This window comes from Sodiomyces alkalinus (assembly GCF_003711515.1).
Source record: "Sodiomyces alkalinus F11 unplaced genomic scaffold SODALscaffold_6, whole genome shotgun sequence".
Taxonomy (NCBI): Eukaryota; Fungi; Ascomycota; class Sordariomycetes; order Glomerellales; family Plectosphaerellaceae; genus Sodiomyces; species Sodiomyces alkalinus.
Window position 1 is genome coordinate 1,405,932 of NW_021167084.1, and position 18,732 is coordinate 1,424,663.

At 47.4% G+C, this 18,732-nt stretch overlaps 6 protein-coding genes across 6 annotated transcripts; 4 read left to right on the forward strand and 2 right to left on the reverse strand.

Annotated features, from left to right (window-relative positions):
• Positions 1-5,473: 5,473 nt before the first annotated feature.
• SODALDRAFT_278817 (hypothetical protein) lies at positions 5,474-5,641 on the reverse strand (the record flags this gene model as incomplete). Its single annotated transcript, XM_028608135.1, has 1 exon — positions 5,474-5,641. A coding segment is annotated over one exon (168 nt), but the record flags the coding sequence as incomplete, so codon positions are not given.
• A 1,249-nt stretch (positions 5,642-6,890) lies between these two features.
• On the forward strand, positions 6,891-7,654 carry SODALDRAFT_179409 (hypothetical protein). The gene has a single exon (XM_028607041.1). It carries the CDS (start codon positions 7,006-7,008, stop codon positions 7,540-7,542), a length of 537 nt encoding a protein of 178 aa, XP_028465827.1. The 5' UTR covers positions 6,891-7,005; the 3' UTR covers positions 7,543-7,654.
• On the forward strand, positions 7,364-8,799 carry SODALDRAFT_179419 (hypothetical protein). The gene is made up of 3 exons (XM_028607042.1): positions 7,364-7,935; positions 8,113-8,599; positions 8,679-8,799. The coding sequence occupies exons 1-3, from the start codon at positions 7,554-7,556 to the stop codon at positions 8,713-8,715; spliced, it is 906 nt and encodes a 301-aa protein (XP_028465828.1). The 5' UTR covers positions 7,364-7,553; the 3' UTR covers positions 8,716-8,799.
• A 426-nt stretch (positions 8,800-9,225) lies between these two features.
• On the reverse strand, positions 9,226-11,056 carry SODALDRAFT_360343 (hypothetical protein; the record flags this gene model as incomplete). Its single annotated transcript, XM_028614251.1, has 4 exons — positions 9,226-9,267; positions 9,359-10,142; positions 10,175-10,877; positions 10,936-11,056. The coding sequence occupies 4 exons, from the start codon at positions 11,054-11,056 to the stop codon at positions 9,226-9,228; spliced, it is 1,650 nt and encodes a 549-aa protein (XP_028465829.1).
• Positions 11,057-14,091: 3,035 nt separating this feature from the next.
• Positions 14,092-15,187, forward strand: SODALDRAFT_360346 (hypothetical protein; the record flags this gene model as incomplete). The annotated part of the gene is made up of 4 exons (XM_028614252.1): positions 14,092-14,117; positions 14,249-14,446; positions 14,651-15,006; positions 15,075-15,187. The coding sequence occupies 4 exons, from the start codon at positions 14,092-14,094 to the stop codon at positions 15,185-15,187; spliced, it is 693 nt and encodes a 230-aa protein (XP_028465830.1).
• Positions 15,188-16,148: 961 nt separating this feature from the next.
• Positions 16,149-17,979, forward strand: SODALDRAFT_278334 (gaba permease; the record flags this gene model as incomplete). Its single annotated transcript, XM_028608108.1, has 3 exons — positions 16,149-16,829; positions 16,955-17,726; positions 17,801-17,979. 3 exons carry the CDS (start codon positions 16,149-16,151, stop codon positions 17,977-17,979), a joined length of 1,632 nt encoding a protein of 543 aa, XP_028465831.1.
• Positions 17,980-18,732: the final 753 nt, after the last annotated feature.

An 18,732-nucleotide genomic window follows, 5' to 3' on the forward strand; every position in this document is an offset into this window, starting at 1 on the left:
TTATAAGCTATAGGCTATATATTATAATAGTATACTACTAACTATTATAGTTAGAGGTTATACGTTCGGTTCCCGTTATAGGCGTTAGTTAGTAGCTTATACTTTTCTTTAAAAATATAGCTATAGTTTTTTTTCTATTTTTCCTAAAATTGTATTAGTCTAGAACCGGACTAATATTACGCTAATTAATATTATAGAATTGACTAATTCATTAAATCTGGATATATAATTTAACTATTTAAATTAATTTAATAGTAACGCTAATTACTAGTTATTGATACTATATTATTCTAATAAGCTTTAACTAGAAATATAAAGTAGATACTTACTTATAACCTTATAGTTTAATATACTAAGGTCCTTAAAAATATAATACTCTAATTATTTAAGTCTACCTTTAGTACTTTATTACTTATAAGAGTCTTATTATAAATAGTCTTTTAGATATACTATATATTAAGTAAAGACTATAAATATACTTTATTAATACTCTTAGACTTAGTATTTATCTAATAACTTATTTATATAATAATATAAACCCAGAATATACTAATAACAGTTTTAAATTTCCCTTATTTTTATACTTCTATTTATATACTTTTACTTCTATTTATAAATCAATATATTATTAGTAATACTTATATAGTATATTTATACTTATATATATATATATAATACTTACTAGTCTTCCTTTAAGTCAAATATAATTACCTTTATTATATTTCTCTGCTTATTTAATCTAACTAAGCCTTACTAAAAAGGTTTTCAGTATCTTCCTACCTCTTATCTCTCCGTATAATTCTGTATATAACACTAAAGATATACGAGGTAAACGATAAGACCTTAAACCTCTTCGCGAGGAGATCTACCGCCGTTACGAAGAGGGCTTTTCCGATAACTTTATTTACGACTATATACGATAGTAAATAGGAATAACGATTAGCTATACCTTACTATAGCGCCGGTATAAGGCCTAAGGCCTCTCGCACTAAATATGTATAGTTATATTAACGGATCTTATTCGACGTATATATAAGCTTTTTTACGATAACCTCGACGATATAAAACTACTATAATAGCTATAGACCGAGGGCTTTCGAATTTTAAAGTTCGGACTTAAAGGTATCCGGAAAAGTAATAAGTTATAGTAATAGCAGAATATGCCACGGATTAAGGAGGTAAAAGTAAAAGCTAAAGAGTTCTTTAAGGGTAATAATCCTAATATATCTTTTACACGGGGGCTTAGTACTATATATCTCTATATATTTATATGGTAGAAAGGCTTTATAATTAGCCGCGATACTCTTTACCGTATCTTCTTAGAACTATTTCCAGAAAAGGTTACGGCGCGTATAAAGGAGATGCAGTACCGTAGAAAGGGCTAGATAACGCCCGGGCCGAATTTTATTTAGTCTATTAACGCGTACGATAAGCTACTTCCCTTCGGCTTCGAGATCTACGCCGGTATTAACACCTACGCCCGATTTATAACTTAGTTCTACGTTAGAGTATTGGCGTATACTACTAGGAATATCCTTACGTAGTATATCCACGTTATACGTTAGACTGGATTTCTCCCGCGGTTTATTCGGTTAGATCGGGGTAAAAAGATAACACTCTTAGCCAGCGTATACTAGTATATATCTATATAGTCGCGTATAAAGAAGAATACAGCCCGTGAGGATATTCCGATTAAGTTTAAAGACTACTAAATATTTAGGAAGAGTATCTATAATTAACGTATCGAGGCATAGTAGAATAGACTCTATTAATCCCGTTTGGTATATTAAAGGGTAAGTAAATATTATATTCTACTACTTTATTAGTATTATATTCCTTTACTAATATATATCTAGGAGTATTTTATTCACCTCTCTGAAAACGGCCTTTTCGATAACCGTTTAATTACTAACCGTATTACGCTACTTTACGTGTATATACTACTTATACGTACTGACTTTACACGATTTATACGGGTCTATAATAGCCACCGTATCCGCGTATAGTGTTCTCGGCCGTATATTATTACTAATAAGCCTTAGGTGCTTTACTACTAGGCTAAATAGGACTTCCGGGTATAGCCGGATTCTATACAGCTTCGTATACTAGGAAACGCCTTTATAGAAGATCTTTAATAGCTTAATACATATCTGCCTACGGATATTATAGCAGTATACTTAATGCTTAAGTCTACCGCGGGTAACCTTTAAGAGATACTAACTATAAACGGTAAAGAGTATCCTATGCTTTCTTTATATAGTTATATACGTAATAGTCTAAATATATATATAGCCGCGAAGACTAAACCCGAGCTTTTATTACTACCCACGCCTTATAGTAGTATCACGGCTATAAAGGACCTACTCGAAAAGGAGGGCTTAGATATAGAATAGGCTATAACAGGAACTAATAAGACTAATTTAGTCTTTTCAGATATAGAAAGCGAGGGTAGTAATTAATTCTAATCTAAGGCTCCTTCTAATCTAAGGCTTTATATCGGAAGTTATTAAAAATATACGCTTCCGGCCGCGAAGATTTATCGTTAAACCTAGCACCTTACTTTTACCCGCCTCCTTCTATTCCTCCGTGCCGTAATCCTCTTTTTCTGTATAAGCCTACGCATTAGTATCTGGTGCTATCTCGGTCTTTACTACTAACGGCTTAGTCTTTACTACCTACGGCTCGGTATACGTTACCGGCTTAGTCTTAACCGTTACCTTTATAGCTTATTTCCCTTTCCCCTTTCTGGTCTACTTCTTCGCACGGGTCTCCTTTCCGACTTCCTTCTTTATAGCGATCGGCACCTCCTTATCGTTATTATTTCACGTTATATCGTTACGTTTACTCGAGGTTAGCTTTAACGGGTCGGGAACCTTAGTCTTTCGGAGGAAGGTAAGATAGTAATCCTTTATTAGACTAAGACCCGATTCGCGCAAAAACGCACGGAGCGTTATAGTATTATACGCCTTATTTCGAAAGAAGATAACGGTTTTCGGATTCTTCTAATCGTATAGAAAGACTGTAAAGTCCTAGTTAAATTAGTATTTATCGGATATAAACTAGCTTATAAGGTAGCGTATAATGTCTTAGTAGTTCGGAAAAGTCTAGTCTAATATAATTAAAACGCGGCCGGTAATTTTTTATCCTCTAATCTTTATAAACTTTAAGATATCCACGCCGTCGATATCTTAAACGTAGTACTCGCCGCTATATAGGCTAATACTAATCTCTTTTATAGCCTACGGCTACTTTTCTTTCCGTGTTAATTAGATACTAGCCCTACGCTACGCCTCGCCGGTTCGAAACGTAGTTATAAGCGCTCTGCCCTATACCTACGCCTACACGATAGTGCCGGGTATATAAAGCGCCTTCGGTTCTGTATCTTCGCGCTTTAAGCGGGGAGGAGTATCTACGGTTAAGTCGATAACCGTGTTATCGTCGTTAATAGGAGGTATTAATTTATTCTTAATAAATATAGTTTTAAACCGGCCTATACCGTATTTAGCGTATACTAACTAATCGGGATTAGTATTGAAAAGAATAGTATAATAGACCTTAACATTAGGGTAAATAAGTATAGTTAGGGGCGTTATTATATAGACTATTATATAACCGTTAGCATAGATACGTCTTCTAAATAAGCCCTACGATAGTTATACGGATATATATAGGGCTATATAGATAGAGTTTTTATATATATACCCTATAACCCTGCTTAATTATATCTGCATACGCCTATATATAAATCTTACTACTAAGTAGGAGACTTCTACGGTCGGGGTAAACCTATTAATCGATTATTACTATTTTTAGAAGTTACAACAGACCGTCCTGCCGCTTGCCGTAACGAGCCCTGGAATAGGTCTAGTCTTCGATCCACTCGGCCACAAGCGGGGACCTTCTCGAATCATCAGGAGGCAAGTTGAGAGTCCAGAACGGGAACACGTCTACCCGTGCCACGCCCCACTTATATTAGTTCGTTAAAACTCACCAGCCTATAAGCTAGTACTCGACAGTTATATGTTCAAGACAGTTATATAACTATTTTCTACCGATTTTAAAGCTATTTATAACTATCGCGATAACGTAACCTAATAACCCATCCCCCACGTGGTATATAGCTTACCTAGTCGCTTAGCCTTCCTCTAAGCCCTAGCCATCTTTACAGCGTCCTCCCCTACCTTCTTATACGCTCTTTACTTCTTTAAACGCGTAGTGTCCACGATACGCTCTACCTTTATAACCTTATCCTTAACGCGTTATTTAGCTATTCTACGCGCCTCGTTCACGGTTAAAACGCCTCCGTGCTATAGCTAGAGGTTCCTAGTAGCACGGCGTTAGTAGGTAATAGCCTCGGCTAGCTTTATACGCGCGAGGTCCCTCTTCACTTGGATCAGTTCGGACGCTAAAGACAACGACCCCTTAATAAAGGTTGTCACTTTACGTTACGTGGCAAGATCTAATTCCGCCTTATCACGTAAACTACGCCTAATTCTACGGGCAGAACGATACATCTAATAAAGAGTTACTAGCGTTACCGGGTTTAAGGACCTATCAGAAGGGGTAAGAGGCGGGGTAAGTGTCCGAAGTCTACGCTCTTCTAACTACTATAGAATAACCTAAGGATTAAATAGATAAATCCCTGTTTTTCTAAAGGCCGAAAGGATCGTTAATTACTTAAACGCCTACTTACGTACGCCCTTAAGCAATAAGAGGAATTCGAGCTTCGTGATATTAACGACTCCATCGCGAACTAACTAGTTAAGGGCTTTAGCGTGGTAGTGCTTTAAAGGCTAGAAAACAATAACGTTAAGCGGTTAAAGTATATAGGTTAGGTAAGGAGGTAATCTAAAAGGGATAATATCGTGATCGTTATAATATTATATAAATTCCTTTATATAGTGGGAGCCGTGCCTATCTAGGATTAACAGCCGCTTCGCGCTAATAGATAACTTATAGGAGTGCTTATCGAAGTGCTATAGCTAACGCAGGCTAATCTATTATTCAGTTAGCGGGATACTTTATAGCAAAATAAGGTAGGGCAGACCTAATCGTTAGAATATCCAGTTAGCGATACGGCTATTATTATTTCGCCGGCCATCTCTTCCAGTTTATACTATTACCGTATATAGATTTTACCACTTAAAATCAGGAAAACGGGGATAATAACGCCACCTGCCGAAATAGCTTTAATCGCTATTACAGACTCCCTATTCTAGGGGGTCCCAAAATAATAGGATCTATTCCGTTTAGTGACTATAACCTAATCTTTACCTATCCCGATCTAAAAGCCGGTCTCGTCTATATTCTAGATAGATTCCGGTAGGATTCCGTTTTCCTGTATAACCTCCCGTAATTAGTTAAAGTACTAAAGAACCCGTTCGGAATCCTCGGCAGTCTAACGGTTCGTATCTATCTTCTTTTACTTCTTCTTAAAGTAACCGTGCCGTTAGATAAACCGCGTAACCTATCGTTAACTAACGGTAGGGGCGGGGCAGCCTTTTTTAGTATCGAGACGCGCCTCTAGAATCGTATCTATAGTATTAGTAATAAACTTAGGTCGAATCGTAAGGTTAATACTATTAAGGCGGTCGATATAACGGCATAGGGCTTTTTCTTCGGGCTCTAAAAGCTTCGAATTCGCTGACTTTTAACCTAGTCGAGGAGGGTAGCCGCGAAGGCGATTCCGGAGCGTGTATCGCGGGATTCTAAATTAACGCGCCACTATTAACATTATAGCCTCGGGGTTTTCGTTAATATAATTAATAGCCTTAGCGACGTGAGATTCTATCTTTAAAAGGATTAAAATAGGGTGTTATTATCGATAAAAACACGGTTATTATAAATAGCTTTAAAAAAGTAGTCACATAACTATCTTAAACACACAACTGTCGAGCACCAGCTTATAGGCTAGTGAGTTTCAACGAACTAATATAAGTGGGGCGTGGCACGGGTAGTGTGAAGAAAGGCAGGTAAGTGCATTGACTGCATGTGTTGACTGTTCACTGCCCATCCAGGACGGCGATGTCTGGTTTGTATGAAGACTGATGGTCTTTGGTCATGGCCGCATCCTCGACTGGATGCTCGACCAGACAACGCCAACGCCAATGCCAACCCCCCGTTTCCTTTGACCGGTGACGGGGGGTATAGCGGGAATGTGCGTATTAATAATATGAGGCGGGAAATGCGGGGAGGCATGCAAGACGGGATTGTTGCTGGCACACATCGAGGTTGCATCCGAAAACCTTTACCTGATGCCGGCACGGAGGACGAGATAGAATAGACAAGCAAAGATCAATCAAGATCTTTCCAGGCTGCATCGGCTACATAAGGAAGGTCATTTGAGAGATCAATGAGTTTGATGAGTTGGAAGAATTATAAACGTCTGCTCTGCACTCTACAACATGCGGCCATGCCCCCATAGTAGGTGAGACCGTGAGATTTGATAAACACATCGTTGAAGATTCAGGACCTTTCGGACAGCGGACCCAGTGCCGCAGCTAAGGTAATTATTCGTCGCTAGCATCTCTGTAGCCTCGTAGACCTCCTGTAGCGCCACTTTGTAATAATTACTTTGTGGAATCGCTTCGGTCTATTGAGACCTGGCGTGGCGTCTTGTCAGAACAACAGAGACAAGTCACAAACTACGGTTCCATGCCAGGATTCGTGGAATATTCGAAGAGACGGAATAACTGATGGAGAGCCAGACGGTTCAGATGGCCCTACCCCGGCCTTTAGCATGCGTTTATATACCCCTACGCGGGTACTATTGAGCACTTTTCTTACGTATAACGTACGCTCGCTCGCGTTCACTTGCTGGCTTTTATAGGCGGGGAGGACGGCGTGGGGGCCAGAAGCTCATGGACAGGTGGTCGTCAGTATTACAGGGAGGTGGCATTATTCTAATAACAACCTGTCTCTCTCATCCGTCTTCGACTTCATCTACCTCTACCTCTACCGTCTGCTTTGGGTCAAGCCAAGCCAATTTGTTTACCTTCCGGGGTCATGAATTCCAGACATGAATGCAACGGCATATGTATAACATTGAAGATAAAAGGAAGAGGGGGGAAAAATGCGTCCAGTGATGGCTTCTTCTCGGCCAACGACCCACGACTCGTCCAACCAGGTTTCCGTAGAGTCCGTATTAGTGGAATTAATGCCTATCTTCCCCATAGGCCAGCACACTGCCCAGCCACCAAGCACGCCCTAACCCCTGTCCGTCCACCACATCCCCATCCCCATCCTTATCCCCATCCTTATCCTTCGACCCCTCCCCCTCCTTGTCCAACAAACCTAGTCACCTGTTCACTTCTCCTGTCCCGGACGCCGGACGTCAAGCTCTCACCATCTCCACCATCTTGTTCTCGTATACGTGTGCACGATTCACAGTGCACACATGACAGGCGGCGTCGTCGAGGACATGCAAGCAGCTCGATCCTCTTCCCTCGCGCATTCGTCCTGACTTTTTCGAGCGACGACGGTCAATCAGTATCGCCATCTTCGCCCTTCACCTCTATGCTCTTCCTCTCCTCCGCCCATTGAAATCAGACACCATGATCTCGCCGACACCACCCCGTCTGCTCAGGGCCCTCCTGACCGTCATCGCCCTGCAATCGACCTCCGTCGCCTCCATCTGGATCTCCGTCGACGCCGACGGCACCGCACACACCATCACCCCGACCACCGACGTCGTAGGCGGCGCCACCACCACCATCGATGCCGTTCCGTATTCCCTGACCGGCCGCGTCTTCACAATCACCCAGACCGATGGCGCCGTCACCACCAGCTCCGGCAACCCCCCTCCGCCCCGTGCGACCGACTCGGACGGCGGTCGCGGTTACTTTATCCCCTGCCGATGGAACGCCAACTCGGCCATCTCCCCGTTCTGCAACCCGCGCGACAGGTCCGAGCTGTATGCTGAAGAGCCCTATTACAGTAAGATTTCTTTTTCCTTTTTTTTTTCTTCCTTTTTTTCTTCTTTTTGGGGGTTTCTTTTCAACCGCGAGATTATGTTTCTCTTGTAGTAAAAAGTAGTATATATATAAAAGGAAGAGAGAGAGAGAAAGAAACCCCAGAAAGAAAAAGAACATTTCACTAACCCATCGCCCTCAGTCACCTGGGACGACCACGGCGTCCCCGAAGGAAGCGGTCGCCTCGTAGGCTACCTCGTCAGCTCGATCGGCGCACGACGGTCGAACACCCCCCTCTTCACCTTCGACGTCGCCCTCCGCGACGGCCACCACGCCTGGACCCCCACCGAATCCGACCTGAACGGCAGCGACGTCTTCAGCTTCATCGAGCTCGTCCTCAGCTACGAGGGCTACAACCGCACCGGCCCCGTCGTCAGAGTCCTGCCCCCGCGCGACGAGATCCCCGAGGAGAGCAACGACGGGGGAAGCGGCGGTGGCGGTGGTGGTGGCGGCGGGCCGAACGTCCTGGCGATCGTTTTGCCCATCGTCTTTGTCGTGTTGGCCATCTTTGGTGCCGCGTTTGCCTTCTTCGTTATCCGCAGGCGGAGACGCAATGCTGCGGGTACTGGCCCGGCGGCCAAGCGCGTGAGCAACGCTCTGGGGGCATCTGGTCCCGGGGTGGCGGGGAAGAATGATGTTGATATTGAGTTGTCGCCTACGAGTCCGCCTGGTCGGAATGTGTTCCAGGAGGAGGTTGCGAGGCAGCAGAGGGAGAGGCAGTGAGGACTGGAGTCTTTGGTCTTGAGAGGGGACGGACAGCTGTGGCCGCATGAGGAGGAACCTTTTTTTATTTCTTTTTATTTTTATGTCATGGGATGATGGGTCTTAATGACATGACTGGAGCAACACAACTACCACTGATGGAAGGATAGAACTGGTTTGGTATTTACAATGTGCTTGGTAAATCGCAATCATGCCCGTTCTTCTGAGTGCATGTGCTAGCTGCAAGCGATTACGGATATCCACTACAACAAGACAAGCCCAAGCTTTACTCACGAAACCCGAAAGACTGTTTACTCCTCAGAGAAGTGGTTCTGTGATGCAAGAGAGTATCTATATTCTCTGGCCGCAGTGCTGATTGCGGATCAATATCCAGCACTCCAAACTCCAAGCCAACATGATATGGCGCCCCTGAATAACAAAACAAAGGCATCTCAACTCCTCGATGTGCATATTCGCAGTATCAAATGAAACCAAATAAAAACAAACGCCAATTCCCCGTGTCCCAACTTGTGCCGTCCATATACCAGAACGATCACTTCAAGGCACACTTGAAGTGGCAGTAGGTGTCACGGTACTGTTACGAGTTAGCTTCTCTCTTTGTCAAAAGAAAACATGAACCTAATCAAAACGAAGGAACCGGAGGAAACTGGAACTCGATAACTTACCCAAGTTGGTCCACCCTCAAGACCTTCCCAACTACCACCCCGGCACTTGGGGAACCGCGCCGCCGACCGAGAAGTCGCATCCTTCTTATACTCATACCGAGCGCCGCTACCAAACTTCGCATTGATATGGAAGTAATCATAGTCCGGCCGCATGTCGTCATGGCGCTTGTACCGGTGATGCTTGTCCTCGGTGAACCAGACCTCGACCCTCTCTTTGATGCCGATAGCATCGGCATCAAACCGGATCCTCGGCCCCTCCTTACCCAGTTCGTACTCCATCTCGGAGAACTGGTGGAGCGGCGTCCCTCCCCGCTCCTGGGGCGAATAGAAGGTCGCGGAGAACTGGAGAAAGTCGTACTCATCCTCCTTGTCAACCGCGAAGGGAAACACGCGCACGTGGAGCATGCAGATGTCCTTGAGCCGGGCGCTGCGGTGACGGTAGCTCCACGTACGGCGCATCTGCCGGATCTCTTGCCCGTCCCAGTGTGCCACGAAGTGCCGCCGAACCGAGGACCCGGAGCTGGAACTGCCACCGCCCGAGTGAGGAACAGCCGGCGCAAACTGCCACGCGAAGACGTTGGTCCACGGGTGGACTGTAGTGTCCTCGGGGTCGTACGGCGTGTAGTTGGGCGAATGCAGCTTCAACTCACCCGGTTCGAGGCGCAGGATGCGGGTGATGTCAGCGAACAGCTTCTCCATCTGCGGCTTGTTCTTGAGCTCCTGGCTATCGGGACCCAGGGAGACGCGGCGGGGGGAGAAGATGCGGAACTGGCGCCACTCCGTGCTCTGTTTGTCGAGGATCATGCCGGGCTTGACCAGGTCCGCGATGCCAATCGAGTCGCGCGCTCCGGGTGGTCGGCGTCGTCGTGCTTCAGGACGCGGGCGAAGAACCGGTGGACGTTCTCTTCGTAGGCTGCCTGCTGAGCCTCCGTGTCGATGGTGCGTGGGCCGTACTCGCCGACCTGGCCGAACTTGTAGCTCCAGTGGATGAAGGTGGGGTGCTCCCAGATGTGAGCCGTCATGACGCCCAGGTTGCTTGCGGCGACGAAGATGGTGCAGCCGCCTACCTGCTCAGCACCGCCGGCACGGATGGGAGGCCGTTCCACGGGGAAACCAGTGGCATCGTCGTCTAGGTAGATGACGCGGCCGGATGAGAGGCCGTTTGACTCGAAGTGAACTCCAGTAACATGGATGATTTGGTTCATCCGAGTCCAGTAGTCCTTTTCATCATAGTCTCCGGTGGCCATCCAGTCCTTGGGCTTGATGATCCTGTCCTCGGGAAGTAGGTAAATGTGGGGGACTTCGACCGGCGCATCATGAGGGATCTGGCGAGGAGAAACCGCTGCAGGGGACTGAGGCCAACGAAAGATCGAATCACCGAGACGGTCGAAAAGGCTTCTCTTGGCGTGAGTAATATCGGCCATGTCGACGTCCGCGCCGTTGTTGGATCCTCCGCATTCATCACAGAAGTATCCGCAGGAAGGAGGGCAGCAGATGGGAAGGGACAGCTCAAAGTCATCTAGTTGTGTGATACATCCTGTTAGCTATGTCTGTCTATATTATATGTCTCTATCCACCTGAGTCTTCGTGAGACCAGGATGGAGGCGTTTCTGACGTGACATACCGGGAGGAGGGAAAATGGATTTGGCCAGCACATGCGTGGCCAGAAACAGCAGCGCCAGGAAGATGTGAGCCCATCCCGGGCGGCAAGACACAAGCATGATGGCTTGCAAAACTGCAAATACTTCTAATAATCGTGATAGAACACTTAGTAACTTAGTTGCTGAAGGTGGTGTAAGATCTTGGAGTTTTGTTCTCTTACCACTGACAAGTCTCTGTGAAAATGCAGAATAATACCGATGGTGGTTAGAGAGCTAGAGCACGATGGGTGGATTATGATATGATGCTTGGGAAGAGGTTTACAATGGGCAGAGCTCGTGTTGAGGCTAGAAATATTTATAGGCAACTGCCTGTTATAGTGATTCGGATCTCAACGCGCGCGATCAACATAGAAGGAGCAGATTCACTTACAATATTTGTATGCGTGTGCCTATTGAGAAAGTGGCAAGGCAGTTGCCTGAATAGTGAACATATTGATTTACCTAAAGAGTAGGAGCCGAGTGCCGAATGAACTCACCTCCTTCCTTAGAATAGTGAATATATTGATTTACTAAGAGAGTAGGAGCTAAGTGCCTAATAGACTAACCTCCTTCCTTAGGGGAGGCTATAGGAGTAAGGTGGTTATAAATCACTAATATAGATATTAAGTATATAGTAGGTAAGGAGGAATTACTATAGATATTATATAATAATATTTATTATTAACTCTAGGTATAGGATATAAAGCAGCTTATAGCGAAGAAGGAAAGAGAAACGATATTAAAGAGGAAAGCGTAAAGCGTCCTGTTATATTAATAACTAAGCCTTTTATTTTTAAGCTAAGCTGTTTCTCCTTTTAACTAAACTTCTTCTAAGTATATCCATAACATTCATGTTTGCTCTTTGCTTTATTCTATTGGCAGCGTTGATTACCATGGACTCCTGCTTATACTGATAGGACTTGCTGCAAAGTTAATAAACTCCTTATATTAGCTTTATATATAATAGTAGACAAACATAAACAAGCTGATACAAACAGGAGGCATCATAACAGTGATAGAGATGATTTCACAAAAGGAAAGGATATATCTACCCTGCACCTTTATGTATTAGCATAACCCTTTTAGTAAGGTTAGAGCTCTACTCAAGCACCTAGGCAACCCAGAGCAGAGTACAAACTCTTAAAAAACTGAACTGATCTGCTTCTAAGCACTAAAGTGTAAACAAGGTCAGCTTTTATGCTTATTTTGTATAAGTCTTATACTTCAGCTTAGGCAATGTTGAAGGTTAAAGGAATCTTGTACCTCTCTTCCCCTTGTTTACAAGCTCTGCATCTAACTGGCATGCTGCTGCTCTTTTACATCTAAACGTGATCAAAGTGGTGATGATTTGAAAGTATGACTGTACTCGGCTGGTTTCCAGGACAGCCCCCTTGCCACGTGGTGACGTGGACGGAGCACATCAAACCCGATCTTCGTTGTCTGAAGCAGTATGCGACACAACTTTAAGATGTGAAGTATAAGATAGGATATTGATAGTACAACTATCTTGTTTGGGGCAGGATGCTTGAAAACGCCAAGTCGGCTGGCAAAACCAGAGAGAGATACGTATAGACTTCCTACTGCCACACAACATGTCGCCAATTGGTAGCAGCAATGATCGAGGAATATCAGCCTATGCATTTTACATCCACAACCTGAGCCCATAGACACCTGGGAAGCCTCGCAACTGTCAAACAAGTGAACAGAAGAGAAGAGAAAAGACGCATATTCAACCGCATACCCCAATTCCTTGTCAAACCTCTTCATTCATTCGATCTTGCTGGCCATTGTCGGCCCACTCTCTTCGCACCTCTAGCTTTATGCATGGCAACCAAAGGGACTGGTCTGAGTGTGTTGAAGACGAAAGGCTCCCTTCGATGCCAACCAATCAACGTAATGCAAGCCAAACAGGAGGCCCTCGAAACTTGAGAGCTCTCAGATCTCAGAGTTTACTGTAAGTACTTGAGCATTGTGTATGTCCATTGTCACATGGACTGCATCGTGACATGAGGCCAAGTTGCGCCCAGGCTCACTATTATTTGGGATGTTGGCTTTTCTCGTTTTGGACACAGAACAGGCCCAAGAGGATGACTTCGACATAGTGTGGACTTGGCGTAATTCTCTGTATCTAGTCATTTTATATTTGCCTACGTGATGCCCATAGTTGCTCCCCCGAGGCCTCTTTAGCTCCCGTCTTTCCAAGTAGTGGAGGTTATCTCGTGATATGTATTTGATGCCTCTGTCGGAGCACTTGTCGAGTCTCGGCTTTTATGAGCCATTAAGCCATTTGTTCATTGGTCCCATCAAATTGTGCTGTGTCATGGAATGTGCAACATCATCTGAGCTTATGCTCGTGTTACGTGATGCAAGCCCCGTAAGAGCGACCTACTGATAATCAAAAACGTACAACGTAGACGGCGAGGATGGCATTTCTCCTTCGTACGTCAATGGTAAGTTGTGACCGAGTATGGCCCGCATGGGGCAGACTCTCAACCTGTTAGCTGGACGCTAAACGAAAAATAATATACCAAGCGACTCGCCGACGAAAAAGATTACCAAGGTAGTCGGCAATTTGCCTGCCGGCAGCTCTGTCACGTCGGCTTGCCTTCGTCTGAGACTCGTCGTCAAAACTCGAGACGCGGCAGCGATAAAGAGCTCGTCGCGAAGCAAAAAGACTAGGGTTTGCTTGGCCCGGACTCAAGTCCGCACGAGGAGACGTCATCGTGCATTAGCTGCCAAGAGGTCACTCACTAGTAAAACTTCCCGAGAAATACTTTTGCATAACATCCCTCTGATTCGTCGGGGCAACCGAGGTGACGGTAAGAGTTCACGATGCAATGTCGGTAGATACGTTACAGTGGCTGTTAAGTGGCTGTGACTTATGAAAAGAGAGGCTAAGACGCTAGTCCTAATTTGAGAAAGTGCAAAATTTAGTTTCTTACAAAGTTAGGTACGAAGCTACAATCTTGGACCAAGAGCGGCGACCCCGACAGGCGGAGATGACCCGTCAATGTACATGTACTTCATACTTGCACTTGGCAAGGAATTGTTTTGTTGGATTTGTGATTCTTTTGTGGGTCGTTGTTTCGAGTGATGCATCATCGTCCCCACTACCTGGGGTAGGTATCTTTCTTATTAGTCTTATGAGTAACCTCGTAGGTACCTCTGTACCTCTTTTCCCTGTTCCTGTTTCTTCTCCGCTTTCGCTCTTTTTTTTTTTTCGTTCTTTTTTTCTCCTTCCATTGCCAAGACCACCCGAGTCGCATACCAAGCAGACCGTTCGTCTCACGAATCGACCCTTGGCAATCTTTTATCGCCTTATTTCGCACGGCGGGACGGCGTCGGGGTGGCTACATCTCCCGACTGCCTATCCATGTAACATTCCCGTCCTCTGCCCGCGCACGTTTCGCTTCTCGTACGAGACGCCAACAACAACCGGAAGAGAAGGGTTTCTAACTTTTTTTCTTTTTCCCAACCAACGGACATCGGTGCTTTCCAACCAACGAGAAGGCTTGAAAGGCCTTAATAATTACCTGCATACCGAATGTTTCTGTGCCCCCCCCCATCCCTGCAATGCTTGGCTTTGTCCCCTGCACGAGGATTCTCTCCTTCCTTGTTTGTGCATGATAATATCCTTACTTCGTCCACTCAGACGACGATTCAACCCCACCTTCGTTCGTTCTGGAAAATTCCCCGAGATTATTTTTGATTTCCCTTTTCCTCGTTCACTGCTCCACGGATCCTACACGTACGGAGTATGGAGTATCCGTACTTCCAGCTCCCCTCCTCTCCACGAAACGAAACAACCGGGCAATCCGGCTGCAACCGGGAGCATAAGCGGCGGGTTCATCAGCTATCGGTGTCCTTCGCGCCCCCCACCCTGCCCGAAGACCAATGATTCGAAGCGTCTCGCAATAACCAACCGAAGCACGAATGAAAGCGGTCATCTTCACAAGCCAAAATCCACCAACTCACCAACCCACCGGCTTGGGTCCCCTATGTTCTTCAGTGGGACTAACCCGGTCCCTCTCAAATTTCCCAAGGTAGGAAAGAACGTCCCTCAGCCTTGGCATTAGTCTGCAAAGCAGCTAGTCGGAGGAGGATGGTCAAGGATGGCTCGAAGGATGCCCCTCCCTGGCCCTCCCACTGCCGCCTGATGGTCGTGCAATTGCAATTGCCTGCACTATGAAAGCCAAGCCGAGATAATGGTCGTATACGTGGTATATATGTATATGCATAAGGAAGAAACTAACTAGGTAGCTAAGTAACAGCCCGGGAAGGATAGGACAAGTCACCCGTTCCAGGGCAGGTCACATGACCTGCCCTATAAAGCTCAATCCCAAAAGCTGGATAGCGCTATCGAGTGAACCCTTCACTATTCCGGGGAGAGTTTGAGCGACCTTTGGGACGCTGAAAGTCGCTGAAGGGCCCATTGCTTAGCCCCTAAAACGCACTGCCGTAACCTGGCTTCTGCAAGGGTCCCTCCTTACACGTACAGGTGGTCCCATGCCCAAGCCCCTGCCCATGCCGTCGCCGAGACCCCATGTTGGGCCCCGTTTTCTGCGCCGTGATCCGCCTTTGACGTGGGATCCGCCTGCCCCATTTCCCGCCGACGAACCGACCGTCATAGCTACCTACAACTGTACGTTGTTGTACCCTACCGTCAGCGTCAGGGCAGAAGGAAAGACACGCGACAGCTGAGCTGAGCTGAGCTGAGCCTTTTGTCCCTCTCGAATCCTGTTTTCGAACTTTACTGGTCCTGTTCCTCTTCCCTTTCTTTTTGAAGGATATCTCAGACCCCTGTTCGCCAAAAAGCCCATTTTCTCGGGTTTGTTCTGGTACTTTTTCTTCTTCTCTTTTATGCCCTTCTTCTTTCCGCCCCTTACCCTCCAGTTCCAGTCTTTTCTTTTTTTTTTTTTTTTTTTTTTTTTTAACCCGTCAACGCCATACTCAACAACCTCAGCGGCGTCAGCGCATCACGCCTAACCTCTTCCATTCACACCCATTATTACCACACCGTCTGATATTCAACCTGACTGCATAGCTTGACGACAGGGAGAGAGACCAACGGAGAGAGACCATCTCCCTCCCCCCACCAACTCCCAAATCGGCCTGGAATCTGCCAGCAACTACCCATCCGACTCGCGACCATGGGGGAATCAAAAATAACCAGCGACCAAGGGGTCGATCAGTCTTACGCTTCGGGCTTCGACGGCGCCAACAGCAGCGGTCCCAAGGGCTCCGTCCACATGCATCGCCATGAGCCCAATTCCGTTGACGACTCGGGAATCGAGACCAACTCCGCCGACCACATGCTGGAGTCCCTCGGCTACAAGCCCGAGCTGGCCCGGAACCGCTCGACCCTCCAGGTCGCCTTCATGTCCTTCGTCCTCGCCTCCATTCCCTACGGTCTGGCTACGACGCTGTACTACCCCCTCAACGGCGGCGGCCCCGTCAACATCATCTGGGGCTGGCTCGCCGTTTCGCTTATTATCGTCTGTGTCGCTGCGTCTCTGGGTGAAATCACCAGTATTTATCCGACTGCTGGAGGTGTGTATTACCAGGCTTTCATGCTAGCTCCGCATTCGTGGCGTCGTGTCGCGAGCTGGATCTGCGGCTGGCTTTACACTGTCGGGACCATCACCATCACCCTGGCCGTGAACTTTGGCACCACCCTGTTCTTCGTCGGCTGCATCAACGTCTTTGAGAACTCGGCTGGCGAACCTGTGTTCGACCCTGCTGCGTGGCAGATTTATCTCATCTTCCTCGCCATTACCTTCCTTTGCAATCTGGTCTCGTCTCTCGGCAACCGTTGGCTGCCTATACTTGATGTATGTGCACCCTTTTTTTCTTTCTTTTTTTCTTCCTTTTTTTCCTCGTTTGGTTTGGTTTGGTTTGGCTTGCTGGCTCATCTGCCCCCGACTCCTGGACTGGCCTGACCTTTCTTCCCCCATAGACCGTTGCCATCTTCTGGACTTTTGCCGGTCTCATCGCCATCACCGTCACTATCCTAGCTGTCGCCAGGAACGGCCGCCATGATGCCTCTTACGTCTTCACCCACTTCGAGTCGCACTCCGGTTGGCCCGACGGCTGGTCCTTCATGGTCGGTCTGCTGCACGCCGGCTACGCCACCTCCTCGACCGGCATGATCACCTCCATGTGCGAGGAGGTGCGGCAGCCGTCCACCCAGGTGCCCAAGGCCATGGTGGCCACCATCTTCATCAACACCTTCGCCGGCCTCCTCTTCCTCATCCCCCTCGTCTTCGTCCTGCCCGAGATCGAGCCCCTGCTCAACGCCGCCCAGCCCGTGCCCCTGATCATCCGGTCGGCCGTCGGCGCCGCCGGCCCCGCCTTCGCCCTCTGCATCCCCCTCATGGTGCTGGCCCTCATCTGCGGCATCGGCTGCACCACCGCCGCCAGCCGTTGCACCTGGGCCTTCGCCCGCGACGGCGCCATCCCCGGCTCCCGGTGGTGGAAGAAGGTGCACCCGACCCTCGACCTGCCTCTCAACGCCATGATGCTCTCCATGGTCGTGCAGATCCTCCTCGGCCTCCTCTGGTTCGGTTCCGAGGAGGCGTTCAATGCGTTCTCTGGCGTGGGCGTCATTTCTCTCACCGCGTCCTATGCCACTCCCATTGCCATCAGTCTGTTCACTGGCCGGAGGGACGTGAAGAATGCGCCCTTTAACCTCGGCGCGTTTGGTGTGTTTTGTAACGTGGTGGCACTTGGTGAGTGTTTTTTTTTTCTTCTTTTCCTTTTTTTATTAATTGAACGTGTGCTAACGACTGACTTCTTGCTTTAGCCTGGTCCGCCCTCGCCATGCCCCTGTTCTGTATGCCTTCCAACCTCCCCGTGACTGCGTCTACGGTCAACTATGCGCCGGTCGTCTTCGTGGCCGCCACTGTCGTTTCCGCCATCTGGTACTTCGCCTGGGGAAAGAAGAACTACGAGGGTCCCCCCACGCAGAACCCCGTGTACTAAATGCTCCCGCAACGACACGCTGTGACGAGTCCGCTCCTGAAGGCGAAAACCCCGGAATAACGTGCCGGTGTCTCGTGCTGGTGCTGTTGAGTTCCCGTCCGCCTGTTGATGTGCGCTCAGCTCCGCTTCCCCATCGCGCCGCTTCCCGCCATATCAGAAGCTTTGCGTGTTGTTGGTGATGGACCGCAGCCAGAGTCGGCTGCCTCGTTCCGTGTGTGCATCCATGCGCTTCGCAGTGCAGAGAGCTTGAGACATGTGCCGCCGATCGTGCTCGATTTTTTTTTTTCGGATTCAGCAGGCTTTCAGCCCTTCTAATTACGCCGCTTCCAGGATATGGCGCTTCTTTGGTGGAACCAGACTCGATAGAGGGATTGCGGAGCATGTCCAGGACTGTGCTTTTTTCATAGATTATAACTGAGATACCCAGAATTCTTTGCCATTGTGAGCGGACATCCTGCGCCCCGATCAAACCTGCCGCTCTCCGTAGATCTTGGACCGTCTTTCAGACCTGTAAGCTTGGGATGAGAACTCGTGCGAAGTTGTTCCATGTGATTTCGATTCGATATCCTGGTTGAGATATATCGGCGAAAGTACCGCCGAGACCAGGCCGCCGATCCCTGAACCCTGGACCCCTGAACCCCTGAACTGAATCCTTCGGTCTACGCCTTAAACGGCGATCGACATTTTCTAAGAACTGAGCGGCCGAAGCACCGCCAACCGATCCAAGCTGCACGTCGTACCGTACTTGGTATT